General features: G+C 37.0%; 3 protein-coding genes across 3 annotated transcripts in view; 1 reads left to right on the forward strand and 2 right to left on the reverse strand.

Annotated features, from left to right (window-relative positions):
* LOC129101251 (cytoskeleton-associated protein 2-like) overlaps positions 1-3,671 on the reverse strand; it is a 13,610-nt gene extending 9,939 nt beyond the window's left edge. The window contains exons 1-5 of the mRNA XM_054610986.1: positions 3,490-3,671; positions 2,525-2,591; positions 2,380-2,422; positions 1,024-2,249; positions 1-119 (exon numbers count right to left, since the gene is read on the reverse strand). The exon at positions 1-119 is cut by the window's left edge and continues 77 nt beyond it. Of these exons, the coding sequence (XP_054466961.1) occupies positions 1-119; positions 1,024-2,249; positions 2,380-2,422; positions 2,525-2,591; positions 3,490-3,529 (1,495 nt within the window). The 5' untranslated portion in view covers positions 3,530-3,671. The remainder of the gene's footprint in view (positions 120-1,023; positions 2,250-2,379; positions 2,423-2,524; positions 2,592-3,489) is intronic.
* Positions 3,672-7,413: 3,742 nt separating this feature from the next.
* Positions 7,414-10,516, forward strand: LOC129100909 (interleukin-1 beta-like). The gene is made up of 5 exons (XM_054610449.1): positions 7,414-7,468; positions 7,933-8,180; positions 8,666-8,830; positions 9,589-9,722; positions 9,841-10,516. Exons 2-5 carry the CDS (start codon positions 7,958-7,960, stop codon positions 10,084-10,086), a joined length of 768 nt encoding a protein of 255 aa, XP_054466424.1. The 5' UTR covers positions 7,414-7,468; positions 7,933-7,957; the 3' UTR covers positions 10,087-10,516.
* A 3,552-nt stretch (positions 10,517-14,068) lies between these two features.
* LOC129100910 (interleukin-1 beta-like) lies at positions 14,069-17,181 on the reverse strand. Its single transcript, XM_054610451.1, has 5 exons — positions 17,127-17,181; positions 16,416-16,663; positions 15,767-15,931; positions 14,875-15,008; positions 14,069-14,756 (listed from the first exon to the last, which is right to left on the reverse strand). Exons 2-5 carry the CDS (start codon positions 16,636-16,638, stop codon positions 14,511-14,513), a joined length of 768 nt encoding a protein of 255 aa, XP_054466426.1. The 5' UTR covers positions 16,639-16,663; positions 17,127-17,181; the 3' UTR covers positions 14,069-14,510.
* Positions 17,182-22,632: the final 5,451 nt, after the last annotated feature.

A 22,632-nucleotide genomic window follows, 5' to 3' on the forward strand; every position in this document is an offset into this window, starting at 1 on the left:
TCATGGTGCCCCAGAAAGGCTGGGGTAAGGCCACAGTACGCCTGACCTGAGGTTTGACCGGCATTGGGGGACGCTTGTAGGAAATGCCCTTGGCCTCCTGCCATTCCTGTAGTTTTTTCCTTGAAACCAAAAAACAGAGCAGGATGGTTCATAAAAAGCCCATAATAACATTTAGATTTTTGACTGTATTGGACAGCACAGCAGAGATATACAGGAAACAAGGGTTGAGGTAGTGGAATGACAGGGTTCATGGGACAAATTGGGGTTGATGCCCTTTAACATTTTACTCCAGACAAAACTAAAAAAAAGGGACAAAACCAACTTTTTAGGAAAATCATCTCCTTTTATAAAATCAACCAGTGCACATTTTGATGGCACTTCAGACCTCTGAGTCCGAGTATGGGTTTTATCTTGTATCCAACTATTTATTTAACAAACAAAAGGACAGGTGTGAGAAAAGATTTTCTCTATAGGAACTCAATCCTGTTAGTCATGGGAAATGACTGTAATGTAATGTAATGTGACAGCGCTGTTGAGTGTAAATTGTAATAGAAAACCAGTTCCGGTCCACCCACAGATTGAATCGGCAAGTCACAGCACCATGAAAGCACTTTGTTCACACGCAGCAGTCTGTTTAGACAAAGCATTCTTTTGATTTCAAATATTTGACCTCCTAATTTCTATTACGTCATCTCCGATTACTTCACTCTTTCTTTTATTAGCCGCCATGAATTGAAACTTGGCATTGCATGTTTGGTCAGATCCCTCATCACGCCATTCTTTGAGTAGATATTTCTTGCTTCAAATATTGGATTCTCACCAAGCCCCAACGGTAACTCTATATGTGAGTCACGTACAAAAAAGGTGCTGAGATTTTGCTGCTCTTCTGCAGCAGGCAAGTGTAAAGCCACGAGACCAAACTCTAACCAACAATCAACTACAATGGATGCTAGAAACATTTCAATGGTGCCATAGCGTATTTTCATGCTATACATTTACCAATAGTTGTACCCTTCTACTTACATTCTTTCCTCCTGGGCAGCAGTCACTTTCTTTCCCTCAGTCTGTGGAATGACCCTGACGGGGACCTTTGGCGTCTTCGTGCCTTTGGCCTGACCGGTATGACTGATGGTCTTGCCGAGCCGTGGCACCGTCTGGGACATCACTGGAATACTTGTTCTTTTTATACCCGTTTGTGGTGGAGGGGCATTTGCTGAACTGCCCTTCCTGCCATTTGTCTGTTCACTTGTCTTGGTTTTCCCTCCCAGCTCGGCCACAGCAGCTCTGGTACTGCTCCTGTTCGCCACCCCAGAGGTTGTTTGGGAAGAGACTTTGCATGGTTGGCTTTTTGTCTGCCCTCCACCTTCAGATCTTAGCTTTGGGAACCTGTCTGTGGGCTGACCAGCTGCCCCTGCCCTCCCCTGTGGCTTTAAAGGTGCTGCTGTGCTCTTTGCGAAAGTGGACGTTGATTTCTGTCCTCTTGATAGCTGAATCTTAGAAGATGGCTGAGAAGTTTTTCTGAAAAGTGGTCTAGAGTTAGACTGATTTTGAACTTTAATCCCAGCTCTTGCTCTCTCTTGGTTGTTTAGAGAAGTGGTAGGTAATGGTTTCCTCTGAGTTATGGCGGACTTGTGGGAAACAGAAACTGATGACAAATTGCTGGATTGCACCTTTTTAGTTACATTGGCAGTGGCAATGGTGGTGGGATCCCCTGCTGTGGCAGAGGTGTGTGTTATTCTTTGACTCTGACTGTTTCTTGGCTGGGTCACTGCAGGAATTAGTCCGGTTTTTGTTTTGACCATTGGGCCGAGACTAATCCTGACACTCCCTGTCGTCATTGGACATGACCAGGTAGCATTTGAGCTACTGCTGAATCTGCTGTTTGATTTTGTTACAGCTTTAAGAGCTGCATTTGAAGAGGCTCTGCCAGAAGATGGAATTCCTGTGTTTGGCTGCTTTTTGAGATGATTTGTTGCATTCGGGTTGGATCTGGAGGACACAACCGCAGACCTTCTTGTCAGCACAAGGTTCTGATTAGGTTTTGGCTGTGCTGGTCCATTGGTTGCAGAGGGACGATTGGTATTCTGCCGTCCAGTCAAGATGTTGGCTTTGACATTCACTTTGTGTGTGACAACAAATGCTCCTCTGGTAGCAGGGTGTTTTGTGGATTGAGCAGCCAGAGTTTGTATTTTTGGGCGTTCATATGTGAATCTGTCAGCTGGAGCCTTGTTCTCTTTTCCCATAACAACCTGTAATAACAAAAACATAAATCGGAAAAATACCATGGAGTTAAAAACTAACTGGTTTGGAATCTGGTACATCCGATCTGTAAACAAACACTCACTCCACAACACACACCTGTTTAAAAGGCACACCTACCTGTAGTGTAGATGTAACCTGACAGTCAGCACGTAGGTATGGCCTGAGGAGTCAAATTGAGATAATTCATTTAACCGTGATATAAATAACAGCAGCAGTTGTTGAACACATTATTTGAGAGTTGTTATGCAGTGGTTTTTCTTACTTAGGGTTGGGCGGTTTCAGCTTTCCTTTTCTTGCCAAATAATCCACCAACTTCTGCCTACGCAGCTCTGGGACAGATATTACACATAAAGTATCATGAGGTGACTTAACAGCAAATTCCTTAATAAAGATTCAAGCTTAGTGTTGGAATGAATAATAATAATTCACTAATATCCAGCCCCATGTTGTAGCACATAATAAATGATTCTGCATGCTTTTCATTGTAGATGCCAAACTCTACAACAGTTAAAGTTTTCAGACCTCATTTAAGGTTAACTCACCAACTAATCAAACATTTACATCATATACAAATTCAGTTTTTTGTTGCAGTCAACACTTGAACTACACTTCGGTTCCCCTTATTGGATGCAATGGACAGAAAAAAGCTAATAAAGTCAAAATGTTGCTGAACTGTGATGAACAGAATAGATAGGATTGTTTGTTTTCATCCAGCTGTGACTGCAGCACATACATTTCACTGGAAGTATCTAAATAACTGAGCAGACAGGTGCTGCCATCTGGCTGCAGGTTGGTGAGACATGTATCCTCATTTAGACATGACTTAATACTGATTTTGTTTTTTAAATATATCTTTTGGACAGTTTTCAGACCAAACAATGAATGCATAATAACAATGGGCAACATATATGTATTGTTGCATACAGGTAATTTAAACATTTACTTTCTCTGTTTTCTTTCTTCATTATGTCAAATGATTCTCTTTTTTCCCATAATAATAATAATAATATAATACATACATTTTAAATAAATAAAAATTTTAAATAATGTAATGTTAATCTTTTCAAACTGACATATAAAACTACTAAACCAGGACAAGTATGTATATTTATTAAGACATTCAAATGTTTCCTCATTGTTGTGAACACGTGACTTCTGCTAGCATTAGCTTAGCTTAGCTACAGCTAACGTTAAAACACTTTAAATGTCTTTCATTCGCTCGCTAACCTTTTCTTGAGAGGATCGATACGGTGTCTTCTTTCTCCATCGTTATCAGACTTCAGTTTCTTCTGTTGATCAGATTGTTTGATTAGAAATGGCTGGTTTGGCTTGTTGTTAAAGTAACGCTAGCTCCGCAGCAACTGAGCACGTCGCACTTCCGGGTTTTTTGAATTTCCCCTGCAGTTGACGCCTCGCCTTCTCTGATTGGACGATTTGAAATTTCGAAAAAAAAAACTATAGCACGCATGCGCATAACACCAAGCGCTGATTGGAGCAGAGCATGTAAACAAAGAATGCTTAAAAGTTGTACTGGTTGTTTTTTTGGGGGGGGTTTTGTATACAAAAAAAATAAAAAATAAAAAACATAAATAAATAATATGCAAAAAAAAGACACTAAGGCACAAATCCTGATTGTATACAGTACCAGTCAAAAGTTTGGACACACCTTCTCATTCAACTACTTTGAAGAATCTAAAATATAAAACATATTCTGGTTTGTTGAGCATTTGTTTGTTTACCACATAATTCCATATGTGTTCCTTCATAGTTTGGATGTCTTCAATATTAATCTACAATGTAGAAAAAAAATAAAAATAAAGAAAAACCATTGAATGAGAAGGTGTGTCCAAACTTTTGACTGGTACTGTATATATATATATATATATATATATATAATATAATATATATATAATATATATATATAATATATATATATAATAGTAAAACATATATAATAAAATAATAAATAATATATATATATATATACAGTACTGATATACAGTACCAGTCAAAAGTTTGGACACACCTTCTCATTCAACTACTTTGAAGAATCTAAAATATAAAACATATTCTGGTTTGTTGAGCATTTGTTTGTTTACCACATAATTCCATATGTGTTCCTTCATAGTTTGGATGTCTTCAATATTAATCTACAATGTAGAAAAAAAATAAAAATAAAGAAAAACCATTGAATGAGAAGGTGTGTCCAAACTTTTGACTGGTACTGTATATATATATAATATAATATAAATAATATAATATATAATAAAACATATATAATAGTAAAACGTATATAATAAAAGAATAAATAATATAATATATATATATATACAGTACTGATATACAGTACCAGTTAAAAGTTTGGACACACCTTCTCATTCAACTACTTTGAAGAATCTAAGATATAAAACATATTCTGGTCTGTTGAGCAATTGTTTGTTTACCACATAATTCCATATGTGTTCCTTCATAGTTTGGATGTCTTCAATATTAATCTACAATGTAAAAAAAAAAAAGAAAATAAAGATAAAAATAAAGAAAAATAAAGAAAACCATTGAATGAGAAGGTGTGTCCAAACAACTATCTAATAATAATAATATCTGTATTTCATTAGGATTATCTCATATGTATTGCCACGTTCTTTGCATGTCTGTCACAATCACACTGTACACCTGAGCCCAGTGTGTACGACAGCAGTGTGTAAGTACAGTATTTCATCACAGCGGATCTCCAGTGAGCGTAGCTGTCAAGACCAACTCATTTCCTGTCTGAAAAAGGAAAATTCCTCTAAGACTCTGGTGATTGTATAAACCAGTAGAAGGCCCATTGTGCTACTCTGGTGAACACCCTGTTTATTTATTGTGCTAAATGACATGACTTAATGCTTTTATCTATTAATATATTTATATATTTATGCACTATTTTAAAAATATATATGTATATTTATTTGCAAATCTGCGTACTAACAATTATTTAAATGATGTGCAGTGAAATATTTAATAAAGCCTTTTAATTTACTTGGATTTGTGTTTCATATTTGTTCACTCAGGGTTTGGGAAATGATAAGGGACTTCACAATACCCAGTACCCAACCAGTATTCCCATGTTCCTAACTGGCTGTATAGCATTAGTGCACTTCTGAGGCACTGTTAATTTACTTGAATATGTTAATTTGATGATACTTTGTACTTTAAACAAGTGAGATTTTACACACAACATTTCTAACCATCCAACCAGCGGATGCATTTGTAATAATGAAATGAAATTAAAAATAATGTACAATATTCTGACATTCTGAAAGAGTGCTTTGACTTTTGATAGTAGAGTTTTCTTAAAATATCATGGTCTTCATGGTCTACCAGTTTTTTTTAAATGGCCTATTTCCTGTTTTATTTAAAATTTTACTCCTCATGTGTCATTGTTAGTTTTACTTCCTGGTTTTTTTCGGAGTTTGCACAATTTTCCAATTGTCTGGCCTGTGTGGATCAGTTTCACCTGTCCTTGTACTTTTTCATTATTTTTGAGTATTGCTATACAGAGGGATACCTTATATTTCTGTAAACAACCTAAATACTTGTAACAGAGTTTCCCCTGATTAAAAGCTCATTGTTTGAGTATACGTATTTATCTTTAAATACTTTAGGACTGGTCAGAAGTGGAAAGTAACAAGAACATTTACGCATGTATTGTACGAGTACCATTTAAATTAATCCTACTTGTACATTACTTGAGTATTTTTTTTAATATACTTTATACCTTTATACTTTACTACGATTCAGAGGCAAATATTATTGAATTTAATTTTAATAACTTTAATCCGAATCTAAGAAGTAACTAATGATGTAAAATATGATCAACATATAAATTCGGATGTTTTTTTCATGGATTAAGATAAATCTTTATTGATCCCTGTGAGGGGGAATATACAAGCACTCCAGCAGTGTGTTAAGCAGTTATAAAATATTTTAAAATATTATAAATTAAACACATTAATAAACCTATAATTATAATCCAATAATGTAATATATAATACCCTGCAATGTACCATTCATGTAACAATCATGCATGACTTGCGCAATAATAGTTATAATAGTTGTAATAGTTATTCTGTCTGTATATGTAATATTTCAGTTATTGTGGATTCTTTACTGTTTTTATTGCTTATTTATAATTCTTGTTTTTTTATCTTGTTTTTTTATCTATGTCTCTTGTTTGCACTATACCCTCTGCTACTGTAATCCTGTAAATGTCCCCGCTGCGACTAATGAAGGATTATCTTATTTTATCTTATCTTATGACTTCATAACTTTCACTTTTGGTACTTTTAAACTAATTATATTTTTATGATAATACTTTTGTACTTTTCTGTTCTATTCAGGACATATTAAACACCTCCAGAGTCAGAAAATTGGCAGAAAAAAGGAAATTCCTCCCATGTGCGGACCTGTACAACTTTTATGATGTTTTGTACAAAGATTTTATACTATACTATGAAAATGTCATATTTGGTTTCTTTAACTACGACAAAAAAAATGAGGAAAGGGCGTATATCATGAATCTATTAATTATTCTTGCCAAATTTTATATACAGTACCAGTCAAAAGTTTGGACACACCTTCTCATTCAACTACTTTGAAGAATCTAAAAATCTAAAACATATTCTGGTCTGTTGAGCATTTGTTTGTTTACCACATAATTGATTGATTATGATGGTTATGATTATTGTTTATGATGTGTTCCTTCATAGTTTGGATGTCTTCAACATTAATCTACAATGTAAAAAAAAAAAGAAAAAAAAAAGAAATAAAGAAATAAAGAAAGAAAGAAAATAAAATAAATAAAAAATAAAGAAAACCATTGAATGAGAAGGTGTGTCCAAACAACTATCTAATAATAATAATATCTGTATTTCATTAGGATTATCTCATATGTATTGCCACATTTTTTGCATGTCTGTCACAATCACACTGTACACCTGAGCCCAGTGTGTACGACAGCAGTGTGTAAGTACAGTATTTCATCACAGCGGATCTCCAGTGAGCGTAGCTGTCAAGACCAACTCATTTCCTGTCTGAAAGGGAAAATTCCCTCTGCGACTCTGGTGATTGTATAAAAGCCCTGCAGGTCGCCACAGGCAGACACACAACACTTACAGCAGGACGAACCAAACACTAAAAGCAACTTCTTATCTACTGACTTTAACAGGTAAATTTACTTTTCTTTTCATTGTTTTTTTCTCTTTTGTCTTGATCTGGAGCAGGTTTTAAACAGGATCTTTGCTTTTAATACTTTGATAGGACACATTCAGGGTGGTTTATTTAACATACTCTTCTGCCTGTTGTGTCATTAATAATCTGCTATAAGATTCATTATGTTTCTGTCAGAGGAAAATCTTTAAACTTCATCTATGAAATGTCTTCTGGTCCAGATAATTGTGTGTGTTTTTAATTCCCATCTCATTCAATGTGGCAGTTGAAGTGCCTTTTGTCAAGTGTTGATACAGTAGTGAGTCAGAAATAACTGAAAATAACTTTTATATTTAAGGATATTGAATAGAAAAAGTTAAACATTTGGAAAGAATTGTAAAAAGGTAGAATTGAACCTGAAAATCCTGCTTTCCGTGAATGTTTTGTGTTTAAGTGACACTGTAAAAATTGTCTTCCCTGCAGATTTTCCTTGCTTCAGATAAAAAAGATGGAATCCAACATGAAATGCAACGTGAGCGAGATGTTTTGCCCCAAGATGCCCAAGGGAATGGACTATGAGATCTCCCATCACCCGCTGACAATGAAGCACGTTGTCAACCTCATCGTCGCCATGGAGAGGTTTAAGGGCCACAGCCACTCAGAATCCCTGATGAGCACCGAATTCAGAGACGAGGACCTGCTCAACATCATGCTGGAAAGCATCGTGGAAGGTAATCACACAGAGGAGACTTTATTTCAACGCCATCTCATTCAAAAAAAGCACTTTCTGTGCTGGTTTCTCTGTTTACAACACTTAAATGTTCCTGAAGAAAGCCAAATAAATCTGTATATGTAGAAACAGATATGCTGCCATCAGGAACAGTGGGGAGTGACTTATTGATAAGGAGTTTACATGATCTTGTTGTTATCACAGATCCACCCACACTTTCTTTCATTTATTGCTTTGTTTGACAGACGTCTTCTTTCTTTTCCTATTAATGTTGTCTAAAATCACCATAATATAATATATATCTGCAATAAAATTGTTGATAAACTGCAGTTAATTACCCAGAGAGGTGCTCAGATTTCTGGCTTTCAACACTCGCAAATTCTAAAGTTGTTGTTGAAATTACTGCTGCTTCCTCAAGAAAAGAAAAGAAAGATTAGAAATCACAACATCACTAATCAGGTGTGCCTCTATTTTTCCCCCCCTCAGAGGAAATCTTATTTGAGCGTGGTTCAGCTCCAGAACCTAAGATCAGCTGGACGGGCGAGCAGCTGTGCAGCATGACCGACGGCGAGAAGAGGAGCTTAGTTCAGGTCCAGAGCAGCATGGAGCTCCACGCAGTGACGCTGCAGGGAGGCGCTCAACCCAGAAAAGGTGATTACATGTGAAAGTTAGATCTGATGGTGAGAAAATCAATCACCAAAAAAGTTAATGGTGGATATTTAAATTTAGGGATGACAGGTTTGTTATAGTTCATCTCGCAACTGTTGGTTTTATATTTGAACTGAAGCTGTTCAAAGATGATGTTTTATTGGGCTTCCTCCGGGAAATAGCCAGTAGCATAATTGATGAACTTATATCTCAATTTATTTGACTAACTAACAAGCTAAAAAGTTTTTAATGTAAAATCTGAATCACTAAAATAACAAGTAACTATAGCTGTCAAATGAAGGTAGTTGGCTATTGTTATAATTATTAATAATTAGAATAAGAATAAGAACACAAATGACAATTATTGTTATTATTTTTATTGTTATAGTAAATATAATAATTATAAGGCCCAACAAAAGCAAGTCAAAATAAAGGTAACATTCAAACCCTGATAAAACAGAACAATAGATGAAACAATAAAAGCAATTGACACGAGATAACACAAGACTATAAAGTACAATGTTTCCTTTTTTAATGTAATGGAATAGAAGTTTAAAGGAGCAGAATCCCTGGTGTAACTGATGATATTGGATGCTTTTTTTAATCTCAAATGTTTATCATAACGACGCCTTGCCTTATTCCTGTTGTACAAATGCAAATGTGACTTTAGTTAAATACACTTAGTAGCACCATGACAGAGGAGGACACAGTCTTTCAGTTTTTCAATAAAAATGAACCTCTATCCTCTCCTCTCTCCTCAGTTCTCCTGAACATGTCGACCTACTTGCACCCGGCACCCAGCGTCATGGGCAGAACCGTGGCTCTGGGCATCAAGGGCACAGATCTCTACTTGTCTTGCCGCAAAGATGGTGCCGAGCCAACTCTGCATCTGGAGGTAAAAACTCCTGACTTAGTACATGAATCTCTCATAAAGATAACACACTTTGTGGTCTTAATAAAGGGCAATGCAGTGACTCCGATGACCCTTGACCCTTTGTCTTTTTTACACCCAGACTTTGGCGAACAAAAGTCTGCTGACTGGATTGGGCACGAGAATTGGCTTGGACAGCGACTTGGTGCGGTTTCTCTTCTACAGACAGGACACCGGGGTGAACATCACCACCCTCATGTCCGTCGCCCAACCCAACTGGTACATCAGCACGGCGCAGCAGGACAACAGGCCGTTGGCGATGTGCCTGGAGTCCACCCAGCACTCCCGCATCTTCAGCATCCGAGAGGAGGTCGAACGTCAGGGATAAAAAAACCTGCCAAGATCTGTATCCAGGGGGCCAAGTTTGGCCCTCTGAAGAAGAAAAGGTCTGATGTTGAACGGAGCGTAAAATATACTGCACTTCAGCTATTTAGATTTTTTTTTTTTTAAAACAGCAACAAAGACACTGCAGCTGTCTGGTAAAAAGTTGCGAGTATTACAGAGCTTCTATTTACTGTATGTACCAAGTACAGAAAGTGAAAAGCTTTGTGTATTGACTTATTAAGTCTAGTTTCACCAGTAGAGGGCACCATTGTGCTACTCTGGTGAACACCCTGTTTATTTATTGTGCTAAATGACATGACTTAATGCTTTTATCTATTAATGTATTTATATATTTATGCACTATTTTAAAAATATATATGTATATTTATTTGCAAATCTGCGTACTAACAATTATTTAAATGATGTGCAGTGAAATATTTAATAAAGCCTTTTAATTTACTTGGATTTGTGTTTCATATTTGTTCACTCCTGGTTTGGGAAATGATAAGGGACTTCACAATACCCAGTACCCAACCAGTATTCCCATGTTCCTAACTGGCTGTATACTATTAGTGCACTTCTGAGGCACTGTTCATTTACTTGAATATGTTAATTTGATGATACTTTGTACTTTAAACAAGTGAGATTTCACACACAACATTTCTAACCATCCAACCAGCTGATGCATTTGTAATAATGAAATGAAATTAAAAATAATGTACAATATTCTGACATTCTGAAAGAGTGCTTTGACTTTTGATAGTAGAGTTTTCTTAAAATATCATGGTCTACCAGTTTTTTTTAAATGGCCTATATCCTGTTTTACAGTTTGTACGGAAAGTATTCAGACCCCTTTAAATTTTTCACCCTTTGTTTCATTGCAGCCATTTGCTAAAATTGAAAAAGTTCATTTTTTTCACATTAATGTACACTCAGCAACCCATCTTGACAGAAAAAAACAGAAATGTAGAAATTTTTGCAAATTTATTAAAAAAGAAAAACTGAAATATCACATGGTCATAAGTATTCAGACCCTTTGCTCAGTATTGAGTAGAAGCACCCGTTTGAGCTAGTACAGCCATGAGTCTTCTTGGGAATGATGCAACAAGTTTCTCACACCTGGATTTGGGGATCCTCTGCCATTCTTCCTTGCAGATCCTCTCCAGTTCTGTCAGGTTGGATGGTGAACGTTGGTGGACAGCCATTTTCAGGTCTCTCCAGAGATGCTCAATTGGGTTTAGGTCAGGGCTCTGGCTGGGCCAGTCAAGAATGGTCACAGACTTGTTCCGAAGCCACTCCTTTGTTATTTTAGCTGTGTGCTTCGGGTCATTGTCTTGTTGGAAGGTGAACCTTCGGCCCAGTCTGAGGTCCTGAGCACTCTGGAGGAGGTTTTCTTCCAGGATATCTCTGTACTTGGCCGCATTCATCTTTCCTTCAATTGCAACCAGTCGTCCTGTCCCTGCAGCTGAAAAACACCCCCATAGCATGATGCTGCCACCACCATGTTTCACTGTTGGGATTGTATTGGGCAGGTGATGAGCAGTGCCTGGTTTTCTCCACACATACCGCTTAGAATTAACGCCAAAAGTTCAATCTTGGTCTCATCAGACCAGAGAATCTTATTTCTCATAGTTTGGGAGTCCTCCATGTGTTTTTTGGCAAACTCTATGCGGGCTTTCATATGTCTTGCACTGAGGAGAGGCTTCCGTCGGGCCACTCTGCCATAAAGCCCCGACTGGTGGAGGGCTGCAGTGATAGTTGACTTTGTGGAACTTTCTCCCATCTCCCTACTGCATCTCTGGAGCTCAGCCACAGTGATCTTTGGGTTCTTCTTTACCTCTCTCACCAAGGCTCTTCTCCCACGATTGCTCAGTTTGGCTGGACGGCCAGGTCTAGGAAGAGTTCTGGTCATCCCATACTTCTTCCATTTAAGGATTATGGAGGCCACTGTGCTCTTAGGAACCTTGAGTGCTGCAGAAATTTTGTAACCTTGGCCAGATCTGTGCCTTGCCACAATTCTGTCTCTGAGCTCCTTGGGCAGTTCCTTCGACCTCATGATTCTCATTTGTTCTGACATGCACTGTGAGCTGTAAGGTCTTATATAGACAGGTGTGTGCCTTTCCTAATCAAGTCCAATCAGTTTAATTAAACACAGCTGGACTCCAATGAAGGAGTAGAACCATCTCAAGGAGGATCAGAAGAAATGGACAGCATGTGAGTTAAATATGAGTGTCACAGCAAAGGGTCTGAATACTTATGACCATGTGATATTTCAGTTTTTCTTTTTTAATAAATTAGCAAAAATTTTTCAATTTTAGCAAATGGCTGCAATGAAACAAAGAGTGAAAAATTTAAAGGGGTCTGAATACTTTCCGTATTTTTTTGTGACAGTAGTTAATGGTTTTTAAATATAATTCAAACTCTTCATAAAAAACACAAAAAATAGTCCTTTGGCTTGTACATTTATGTATATAAAATTTGGCAAGAATAATTAATAGATTCATGATATACGCCCTTTCCTCATTTTTTTTGTCGTAGTTAAAGAAACCAAATATGACATTTTCATAGTATAGTATAAAATCTTTGTACAAAACATCATAAAAGTTCTACAGGTCCGCACATGGGAGGAATTTCCTTTTTTCGGCCAATTTTCTAACTCTGGAGGTGTTTAATATGTCCTGAATAGAACAGAAAAGTACAAAAGTATTATCGTAAAAACATAATTAGTTTAAAAGTACCAAAAGTGAAAGTTATGAAGTCATAAGATAAGATAAAATAAAATAATCCTTTATTAGTCGCAGCGGGGACATTCACAGGATTACAGTAGCAGAGGGTAAAGTGCAAACAAGAGATATAGTAAAAAAAAAAACAAGATAAAAAAACAAGAATTATAAATAAGCAATAAAAACAGTAAAGAATCTACAATAACTGAAATATTACATATACAGACAGAATAACTATTATAACTATTATTGCGCAAGTCATGCATGATTGTTACATGAATGGTACATTGCAGGGTATTATATATTACATTATTGGATTATAATTATAGGTTTATTAATGTGTTTAATTTATAATATTTTTAAATATTTTATAACTGCTTAACACACTGCTGGAGTGCTTGTATATTCCCCCTCACAGGGATCAATAAATGTTTATCTTAATCCATGAAAGAAACATCCGAATTTATATGTTGATCATATTTTACATCATTAGTTACTTCTTAGATTCGGATTAAAGTTGTTAAAAATAAATGTAGTGCAGTTAAGTTATTAAAATTAAATTCAATAATATTTGCCTCTGAATTGTAGTAAAGTATAAAGGTATCAAGTATAATAAAAAAAATACTTGAGTAATGTACAAGTAGGATTAATTTAAATGGTACTCGTCCAATAAATGCGTAAACTCTGTTACAAGTATTTAGGTTGTTTACAGAAATATAAGGCATCCCTCTGTATAGCAATACTCAAAAATAATGAAAAAGTGCAAGGACAGGTGAAACTGATCCACACAGGCCAGACAATTGGAAAATTGGGCAAACTCCGAAAAACAGGAAGTAAAACTAACAATGACACATGAGGAGTAAAATTTAAAATAAAACAGGAAATAGGCCATTTAAAAAAAACTGGTAGACCATGAAGACCATGATATTTTAAGAAAACTCTACTATCAAAAGTCAAAGCACTCTTTCAGAATGTCAGAATATTGTACATTATTTTTAATTTCATTTCATTATTACAAATGCATCAGCTGGTTGGATGGTTAGAAATGTTGTGTGTAAAATCTCACTTGTTTAAAGTACAAAGTATCATCAAATTAACATATTCAAGTAAATTAACAGTGCCTCAGAAGTGCACTAATGCTATACAGCCAGTTAGGAACATGGGAATACTGGTTGGGTACTGGGTATTGTGAAGTCCCTTATCATTTCCCAAACCCTGAGTGAACAAATATGAAACACAAATCCAAGTAAATTAAAAGGCTTTATTAAATATTTCACTGCACATCATTTAAATAATTGTTAGTACGCAGATTTGCAAATAAATATACATATATATTTTTAAAATAGTGCATAAATATATAAATACATTAATAGATAAAAGCATTAAGTCATGTCATTTAGCACAATAAATAAACAGGGTGTTCACCAGAGTAGCACAATGGTGCCCTCTACTGGTGAAACTAGACTTAATAAGTCAATACACAAAGCTTTTCACTTTCTGTACTTGGTACATACAGTAAATAGAAGCTCTGTAATACTCGCAACTTTTTACCAGACAGCTGCAGTGTCTTTGTTGCTGTTTTAAAAAAAAAAAAAAATCTAAATAGCTGAAGTGCAGTATATTTTACGCTCCGTTCAACATCAGACCTTTTCTTCTTCAGAGGGCCAAACTTGGCCCCCTGGATACAGATCTTGGCAGGTTTTTTTTATCCCTGACGTTCGACCTCCTCTCGGATGCTGAAGATGCGGGAGTGCTGGGTGGACTCCAGGCACATCGCCAACGGCCTGTTGTCCTGCTGCGCCGTGCTGATGTACCAGTTGGGTTGGGCGACGGACATGAGGGTGGTGATGTTCACCCCGGTGTCCTGTCTGTAGAAGAGAAACCGCACCAAGTCGCTGTCCAAGCCAATTCTCGTGCCCAATCCAGTCAGCAGACTTTTGTTCGCCAAAGTCTGGGTGTAAAAAAGACAAAGGGTCAAGGGTCATCGGAGTCACTGCATTGCCCTTTATTAAGACCACAAAGTGTGTTATCTTTATGAGAGATTCATGTACTAAGTCAGGAGTTTTTACCTCCAGATGCAGAGTTGGCTCGGCACCATCTTTGCGGCAAGACAAGTAGAGATCTGTGCCCTTGATGCCCAGAGCCACGGTTCTGCCCATGACGCTGGGTGCCGGGTGCAAGTAGGTCGACATGTTCAGGAGAACTGAGGAGAGAGGAGAGGATAGAGGTTCATTTTTATTGAAAAACTGAAAGACTGTGTCCTCCTCTGTCATGGTGCTACTAAGTGTATTTAACTAAAGTCACATTTGCATTTGTACAACAGGAATAAGGCAAGGCGTCGTTATGATAAACATTTGAGATTAAAAAAAGCATCCAATATCATCAGTTACACCAGGGATTCTGCTCCTTTAAACTTCTATTCCATTACATTAAAAAAGGAAACATTGTACTTTATAGTCTTGTGTTATCTCGTGTCAATTGCTTTTATTGTTTCATCTATTGTTCTGCTTTATCAGGGTTTGAATGTTACCTTTATTTTGTCTTGCTTTTGTTGGGCCTTATAATTATTATATTTACTATAACAATAAAAATAATAACAATAATTGTCATTTGTGTTCTTATTCTTATTCTAATTATTAATAATTATAACAATAGCCAACTACCTTCATTTGACAGCTATAGTTACTTGTTATTTTAGTGATTCAGATTTTACATTAAAAACTTTTTAGCTTGTTAGTTAGTCAAATAAATTGAGATATAAGTTCATCAATTATGCTACTGGCTATTTCCCGGAGGAAGCCCAATAAAACATCATCTTTGAACAGCTTCAGTTCAAATATAAAACCAACAGTTGCGAGATGAACTATAACAAACCTGTCATCCCTAAATTTAAATATCCACCATTAACTTTTTTGGTGATTGATTTTCTCACCATCAGATCTAACTTTCACATGTAATCACCTTTTCTGGGTTGAGCGCCTCCCTGCAGCGTCACTGCGTGGAGCTCCATGCTGCTCTGGACCTGAACTAAGCTCCTCTTCTCGCCGTCGGTCATGCTGCACAGCTGCTCGCCCGTCCAGCTGATCTTAGGTTCTGGAGCTGAACCACGCTCAAATAAGATTTCCTCTGAGGGGGGGAAAAATAGAGGCACACCTGATTAGTGATGTTGTGATTTCTAATCTTTCTTTTCTTTTCTTGAGGAAGCAGCAGTAATTTCAACAACAACTTTAGAATTTGCGAGTGTTGAAAGCCAGAAATCTGAGCACCTCTCTGGGTAATTAACTGCAGTTTATCAACAATTTATTGCAGATATATATTATATTATGGTGATTTTAGACAACATTAATAGGAAAAGAAAGAAGACGTCTGTCAAACAAAGCAATAAATGAAAGAAAGTGTGGGTGGATCTGTGATAACAACAAGATCATGTAAACTCCTTATCAATAAGTCACTCCCCACTGTTCCTGATGGCAGCATATCTGTTTCTACATATACAGATTTATTTAGCTTTCTTCAGGAACTTTTAAGTGTTGTAAACAGAGAAACCAGCACAGAAAGTGCTTTTTTTGAATGAGATGGCGTTGAAATAAAGTCTCCTCTGTGTGATTACCTTCCACGATGCTTTCCAGCATGATGTTGAGCAGGTCCTCGTCTCTGAATTCGGTGCTCATCAGGGATTCTGAGTGGCTGTGGCCCTTAAACCTCTCCATGGCGACGATGAGGTTGACAACGTGCTTCATTGTCAGCGGGTGATGGGAGATCTCATAGTCCATTCCCTTGGGCATCTTGGGGCAAAACATCTCGCTCACGTTGCATTTCATGTTGGATTCCATCTTTTTTATCTGAAGCAAGGAAAATCTGCAGGGAAGACAATTTTTACAGTGTCACTTAAACACAAAACATTCACGGAAAGCAGGATTTTCAGGTTCAATTCTACCTTTTTACAATTCTTTCCAAATGTTTAACTTTTTCTATTCAATATCCTTAAATATAAAAGTTATTTTCAGTTATTTCTGACTCACTACTGTATCAACACTTGACAAAAGGCACTTCAACTGCCACATTGAATGAGATGGGAATTAAAAACACACACAATTATCTGGACCAGAAGACATTTCATAGATGAAGTTTAAAGATTTTCCTCTGACAGAAACATAATGAATCTTATAGCAGATTATTAATGACACAACAGGCAGAAGAGTATGTTAAATAAACCACCCTGAATGTGTCCTATCAAAGTATTAAAAGCAAAGATCCTGTTTAAAACCTGCTCCAGATTAAGACAAAAGAGAAAAAACAATGAAAAGAAAAGTCAATTTACCTGTTAAAGTCAGTAGATAAGAAGTTGCTTTTAGTGTTTGGTTCGTCCTGCTGTAAGTGTTGTGTGTCTGCCTGTGGCGACCTGCAGGGCTTTTATACAATCACCAGAGTCGCAGAGGGAATTTTCCCTTTCAGACAGGAAATGAGTTGGTCTTGACAGCTACGCTCACTGGAGATCCGCTGTGATGAAATACTGTACTTACACACTGCTGTCGTACACACTGGGCTCAGGTGTACAGTGTGATTGTGACAGACATGCAAAAAATGTGGCAATACATATGAGATAATCCTAATGAAATACAGATATTATTATTATTAGATAGTTGTTTGTTGATCGTCAGTGTAGAAGATTTAAAGCAAAAGTTTAAGGACATTTTGGGAATTAAGCATATTCTCTTCCAGGTGGAGATTCAAATCTGTATGGTAACTAGATGTATATGAAGTTGGTAGAAGGTTGGCTTAGCTTAGCACAAAGACTGGAAACAAGGGGAAACAGGTGGCATGGCTCTGTAATGAAGTTTAGATAATGTTTGCATTGTACATTTCTGCAAACCACAGATACGCTGTTTCATTTCAACATTTATTAACGACAGATTATGCTTTCGAGGCGCTTTTGGTAATTTAAAGGGAACAAAGACAACCTTAAGACCTAAAACATGCCATACAACAAAACTGCATTCTCCATTACTTTTAGGTTCAGGTACCAAAACTACTTTCTTAGATTTAGTGAAAGGTCATGTTTTAGAATGAATAAATATGGGATTGATGACTCTTGGTTTCATGCAGGATGCAAAAAGCGTCCTTGTGTGTTTAAGTTTCATGGTTGTCCGACCCATTCATCCACCACATCCTCCTCATTACATGGATTTATAAGGACTTTAATTAGAAACATATTTGTGATACGTCAATAATAAACTAAATCCTGGAGAAAATGCGTAATTGACGATGCATTTTCATTGTATAGGAACCTAATTTTTTGGAAACTAAGCTTAAAAAATCCACGTTCGAAGCTCACTTAATTTACACAGTGTATCTCTTTGTGTGTAAAAACAGGAATTTGCATTTTTACAGAGTTAGGCCAGTTTATTATGGCCCTTCAGTTTCTGTACATATTAAACAAAGGTGATATAACTAGTTTAATAATGAGCTTCAGAGGTGCTGGTTGGTGGATTTTGGTACCTTTTTGCCAGATCCTGGCTAGCTGTCTAAACCTGCTTTCACTCTTTGTGCTAAGCTAAGCTAACTGCGAGCTGCAGCCGTGTATCTAACGGACAAATATGAGATTGTTATCAATCTTCTCAAACTTCTGATTGATTTTTTCATATACTGCTAGTTGAAGAGTCTACCAGTCAGATTAAAAACATATAATAATAATAATAATAATAATAATAATAATAATAATAATAATAATAATAATAATAATAATAATAATAATAATAATAATAATAATAATAATAATAATAATAATAATAAATAAATAAATGATTGAAGATACATTTTGATTAGTCACAACTGGGTAAAAGTTGTTTTATTTTGTAGAAATACTAAAAAAGTACACATATCCTCCTTTATATAGGTAACAGTTCACATCTGAAATTCTCAATCTGCTGTGACCCAACGTTCTCACGTCTTAGAGTAGGCCATTTGGGGTTTTGCGGTTCTTTGAAGTAAATAAAAAATTCCTAAACGGCAAATGGATTGCTCGAATTGCATAACGGCGGCTGAATCTGACATTTCTTCACTTCCCTGTTGAGCCGTGAAACAGGAGGAAGCTGCGTCATCCAGTCTTGATTCAACCTGACTGAATTCACGCATTCTGGAGGGGGCAGGGGTGTGATAATATGACATTTATACTATAAACTAAGTGTGCTAATAATTGTTTAATGAGCTGTGGAATGTTTCTCTTAAGTCAGCAGGTCAGAACATGCTCAAATATGCATTTAACCCAAAATTGTCAAAATAAAATCAGATATCTTTACAATAAAAAAACGAAATATTAATGTTTTTTTTCCTTTAAGCTTCCTAACTAGATTGAAAACAGTCAACACACAATCCGTGGCTAGCAGAGACTCCATGTATGTGTGTGTGTGTGTGTGTGTGTTTGTGTGTGTGTGTGTGTGTGTGTGTGTGTGTGTGTGTGTGTGTGTTTGTGTGTGTGTTTTGAAAAGTGATTTCAAAGAGATGACTGATTTTGCAAGCCTTATCTCCTCAGACAGGTCGTTCCAAAGAAGAGGGGCCGAGGTGGAAAATACCACGCTCACCTTTAGATTTGAGTCATGACTGGAACAACCAGGTGGGTCCCACCCGAGGATTTAAGGCTGTGAGCTGGCTCATATTGGGTCAACATTTTTGTACTTTGAACTCCAAAAAAGCTATCTCATCAAATATGCACAATGTAAAGCCGTTAAATCTGTTTGCATTGATTGGACAGAGTTAAGAGTGATTTCTTTAACGTGTTTCAGAACATCTTACACTTGAGAAAACTGTTAACTACAAATATAATTCGGCCTAAACGAAACAATTAAAGAAGACACTATATGTCTTGGGGCCAGACGCAGACGTTATTTAAAAGTGATCAGTTTAATCAGGTCTTTTCGCGAGAGAGGGACTTCTTGTGAGTCCTGAGAAAAAACTTTTTGGTTGTCAGAGTCTGAGAGGATTGGTTTCATTTTTGGAGATATATGTATGTATGTTATATACACCAGCGTTTCCTAGCTATACCTACATAAAAGGTTATTGGTAGATAGCCCAGAAAAGCTAATTGTATTACTTAACCAGGAAGTATAAAGACCTTTAAAAGTCACAAAAAAACACCGTTCTTTAAACCAGGAGTCTGCTGTTCGTGCCACGTGTGAAAAAGATAGATCAGCACCACTTCGCTAGTTATCTTAACCTAAACAACGATCTTTTCCTAAACTTAACTATGTTATTGTAGCCTCAACATAACTGAGTTGTTTCCTGTGAAGACAGACTTTTATTTTGAAAAGACTGTGTTTGGAAAAACACTAATAGATTTTTGTGAGATATCATACAAACTTTTGTATGAGGATACATTGATGTATACTTGATGTGTATTGTGTTGAGAGGCGACCCCTATTAACTGTTACAGCGCCCAACGGCATGCTGGGTAAAGCTCGGCTGCTCTGAGCGGATACTAGTTTGGGCGAAAGCTGGAAAATCCAGACTGTCTAGTGTGTCATCAGAAAAGTCGTGGAAAGTTTGGATTTGTCTGGAGCTGAGCTGTATGAGTGTGTGTGAGTGTGTGTGTGTGTGTGTGTGTGTGTGTGTGTGTGTGTGTGTGTGTGTGTGTGTGTGTGTGTGTGTGTGTGTGTGTGTGTGTGTGTGTGTGTGTGTGTGTGTGTGTGTGTGTGTGTGTGTGAGCGTAACAGGTAGGGTGTGTGACATGTTGTTGCTCTTCCTCATTGTGAATCACTCTGTCGTGTTCTGTCGGTGCTGGAGCAGCACTTTCACATCCCATTAATATTAATTGTTTTTATTTTACTGAGGGAAGTGAGAAAAATGAAGAAATGACACAACAGAAGTTCTGTTATCTTTGCTGAAATGATAAACTACCAAGTATTGCTCACAATTTTGAATTTTTCCTGCTCTGGAAAAAGTCAGATTTCACATCAACAAATATGCACAATGTAACTTCTTTAAAAGCTAGAATTGCCAGCATAATTACAATATATAACTATAGTGTGTTTATAACAGAAACAAAAACCTAAACAAAACAATTAACATTTACTCAGCTGCTTATTTATTTCTACATATTGATCATAATCCCACAATAAGACATGCAACATTATCCGCATAAAACAAAGAAAATAAAATGTATATTCTATGAAACAGAATGATCAATGTGAAAAGATTAAAAAAAAACTAATAAACAAACGTCTAGTTGGTTGGAGGTTTCAGTTCACGGTGGACATTTTGTGACCTTCAATATTTTCAATTTTGATCGCACCAATATCATCATCGTGATGCTTCATTGAGTCATTATAAAGATGACCAAAGAAGAACTCCCGCACATTCATGTCATCATATAATATACATTGTGAAAAGCACGTAACTTTAAAGTCAGTTTAAACGATGTCTGAAAGGACAAATACTGATTTCCTTTGACACTTCTGGCTCAAAGTGACATACCTGATGTTTTCAAAAGCAACATATCAGATTAAGTATATATATATGTAGGTATGATAAGATAAGATAAGATAATCCTTTATTAGTCCCGCAGCGGGGAAATTTGCAGGCTTACAGCAGCAGAGAGTAAAGTGCAAACAAGAGACATAGTAGAAGAAAGACAAGATAAAAATAAAAATTAAATTAAAAAAAACTATTAGTATTATAAATAAGCAATACAAAACAGTAGAAAATCAACAATAACTGAAATATTATATTTACAGACAGAAAAAACTATTATAGCTATAATTGCACAGTGTATTGTATTGCACGTGTCATGTGTCATGTGGTCTGCTGGGAGCAGAGTTGGTTGTGCAGCCTGACAGCAGCAGTAATGAAGGACCTGCGGTACCTCTCCTCCACACACCGGGGGTGAAGCAGCCGGTGGCTGAAGGAGCTGCACAGAGCTGCCAGGGTGTCCTGCATGGGGTGGGAGGTGTTGTTCATCAGGGATGATAGCTTAGCCACCACCCTCCTGTCTCCCACCACCTCCACCGTATCCAGTGGACACCCCAGCACACTGCTGGCCTTCCTGACAAGCTTGTTGAGTCTCTTCTTGTCGGCTGCTGAGATGCTGCTGCTCCAGCAGACCACTGCATAAAAAATGGCTGATGCCACCACAGAGTCAAAGAAGGTCTTCAGGAGTGCTCCCTGCACTCCAAAAGACCTCAGTCTCCTCAGCAGATAGAGTCTGCTCTGACCCTTTTTGTACAGTGAATTTGTATGATTAGTCCAGTCCAGTTTATTGTTCAAGTGAACACCCAGGTACTTATAAGATTTCAGAATCTCAATGTCCTGTCCCTGGATGTTCACTGGTTCCGGAGGACAGTGTTTACCCCGGCGGAAGTCCACCACCAGCTCTTTGGTTTTACCAGAGTTGATCTGGAGGCGGTTCCGCCGGCACCATCCTATGAAGTCCTGGTTCAGTTCTCTGTATTCCCTCTCATCGCCGGCGGAGATGAGGCCGACGATTGCAGAGTCGTCAGAGAACTATATACTAGTCCGATGTGTATATGGAGAAGAGGAATGGAGCCAGAACGGTCCCTTGTGGGGCCCCCGTGCTGCAGGACACCAGGTCTGACTCACACTCCCGTATCCTCACATACTGTGGACGGTTGGTGAGGTAGTCCAGGATCCATGCAGCGAGGTGGTGTAGTCCACCCCAGTCTAAAATTACTAAAACCTATTTTTTAAGTTAAACATATGTATAAATACAATGTTTGTTTTGATCAAAATGACTCCAACCTTGGCAAAAATGCCCCTTTTAAAAGTTTTTACATTTACTTTTATATATTACCGTAGAAATGTGTTTACTTGAGCAT

This window comes from Anoplopoma fimbria, chromosome 13 (assembly GCF_027596085.1).
Source record: "Anoplopoma fimbria isolate UVic2021 breed Golden Eagle Sablefish chromosome 13, Afim_UVic_2022, whole genome shotgun sequence".
In the NCBI taxonomy this organism is placed as follows: domain Eukaryota; kingdom Metazoa; phylum Chordata; class Actinopteri; order Perciformes; family Anoplopomatidae; genus Anoplopoma; species Anoplopoma fimbria.

Excerpts from the sequence above, each read along its gene's own strand:
- LOC129100909 (XM_054610449.1), top strand. The coding sequence starts at position 7,958 with ATGGAATCCAACATGAAATGCAACGTGAGCGAGATGTTTTGCCCCAAG. Across the intron at positions 8,181-8,665 it reads GCTGGAAAGCATCGTGGAAG|AGGAAATCTTATTTGAGCGT; the intron begins GTAATCACACAG and ends TCCCCCCCTCAG. Across the intron at positions 9,723-9,840 it reads AGCCAACTCTGCATCTGGAG|ACTTTGGCGAACAAAAGTCT; the intron begins GTAAAAACTCCT and ends TTTTACACCCAG.
- LOC129100910 (XM_054610451.1), bottom strand. The coding sequence starts at position 16,638 with ATGGAATCCAACATGAAATGCAACGTGAGCGAGATGTTTTGCCCCAAG. Across the intron at positions 15,932-16,415 it reads GCTGGAAAGCATCGTGGAAG|AGGAAATCTTATTTGAGCGT; the intron begins GTAATCACACAG and ends TCCCCCCCTCAG. Across the intron at positions 15,009-15,766 it reads AGGCGCTCAACCCAGAAAAG|TTCTCCTGAACATGTCGACC; the intron begins GTGATTACATGT and ends CTCTCTCCTCAG.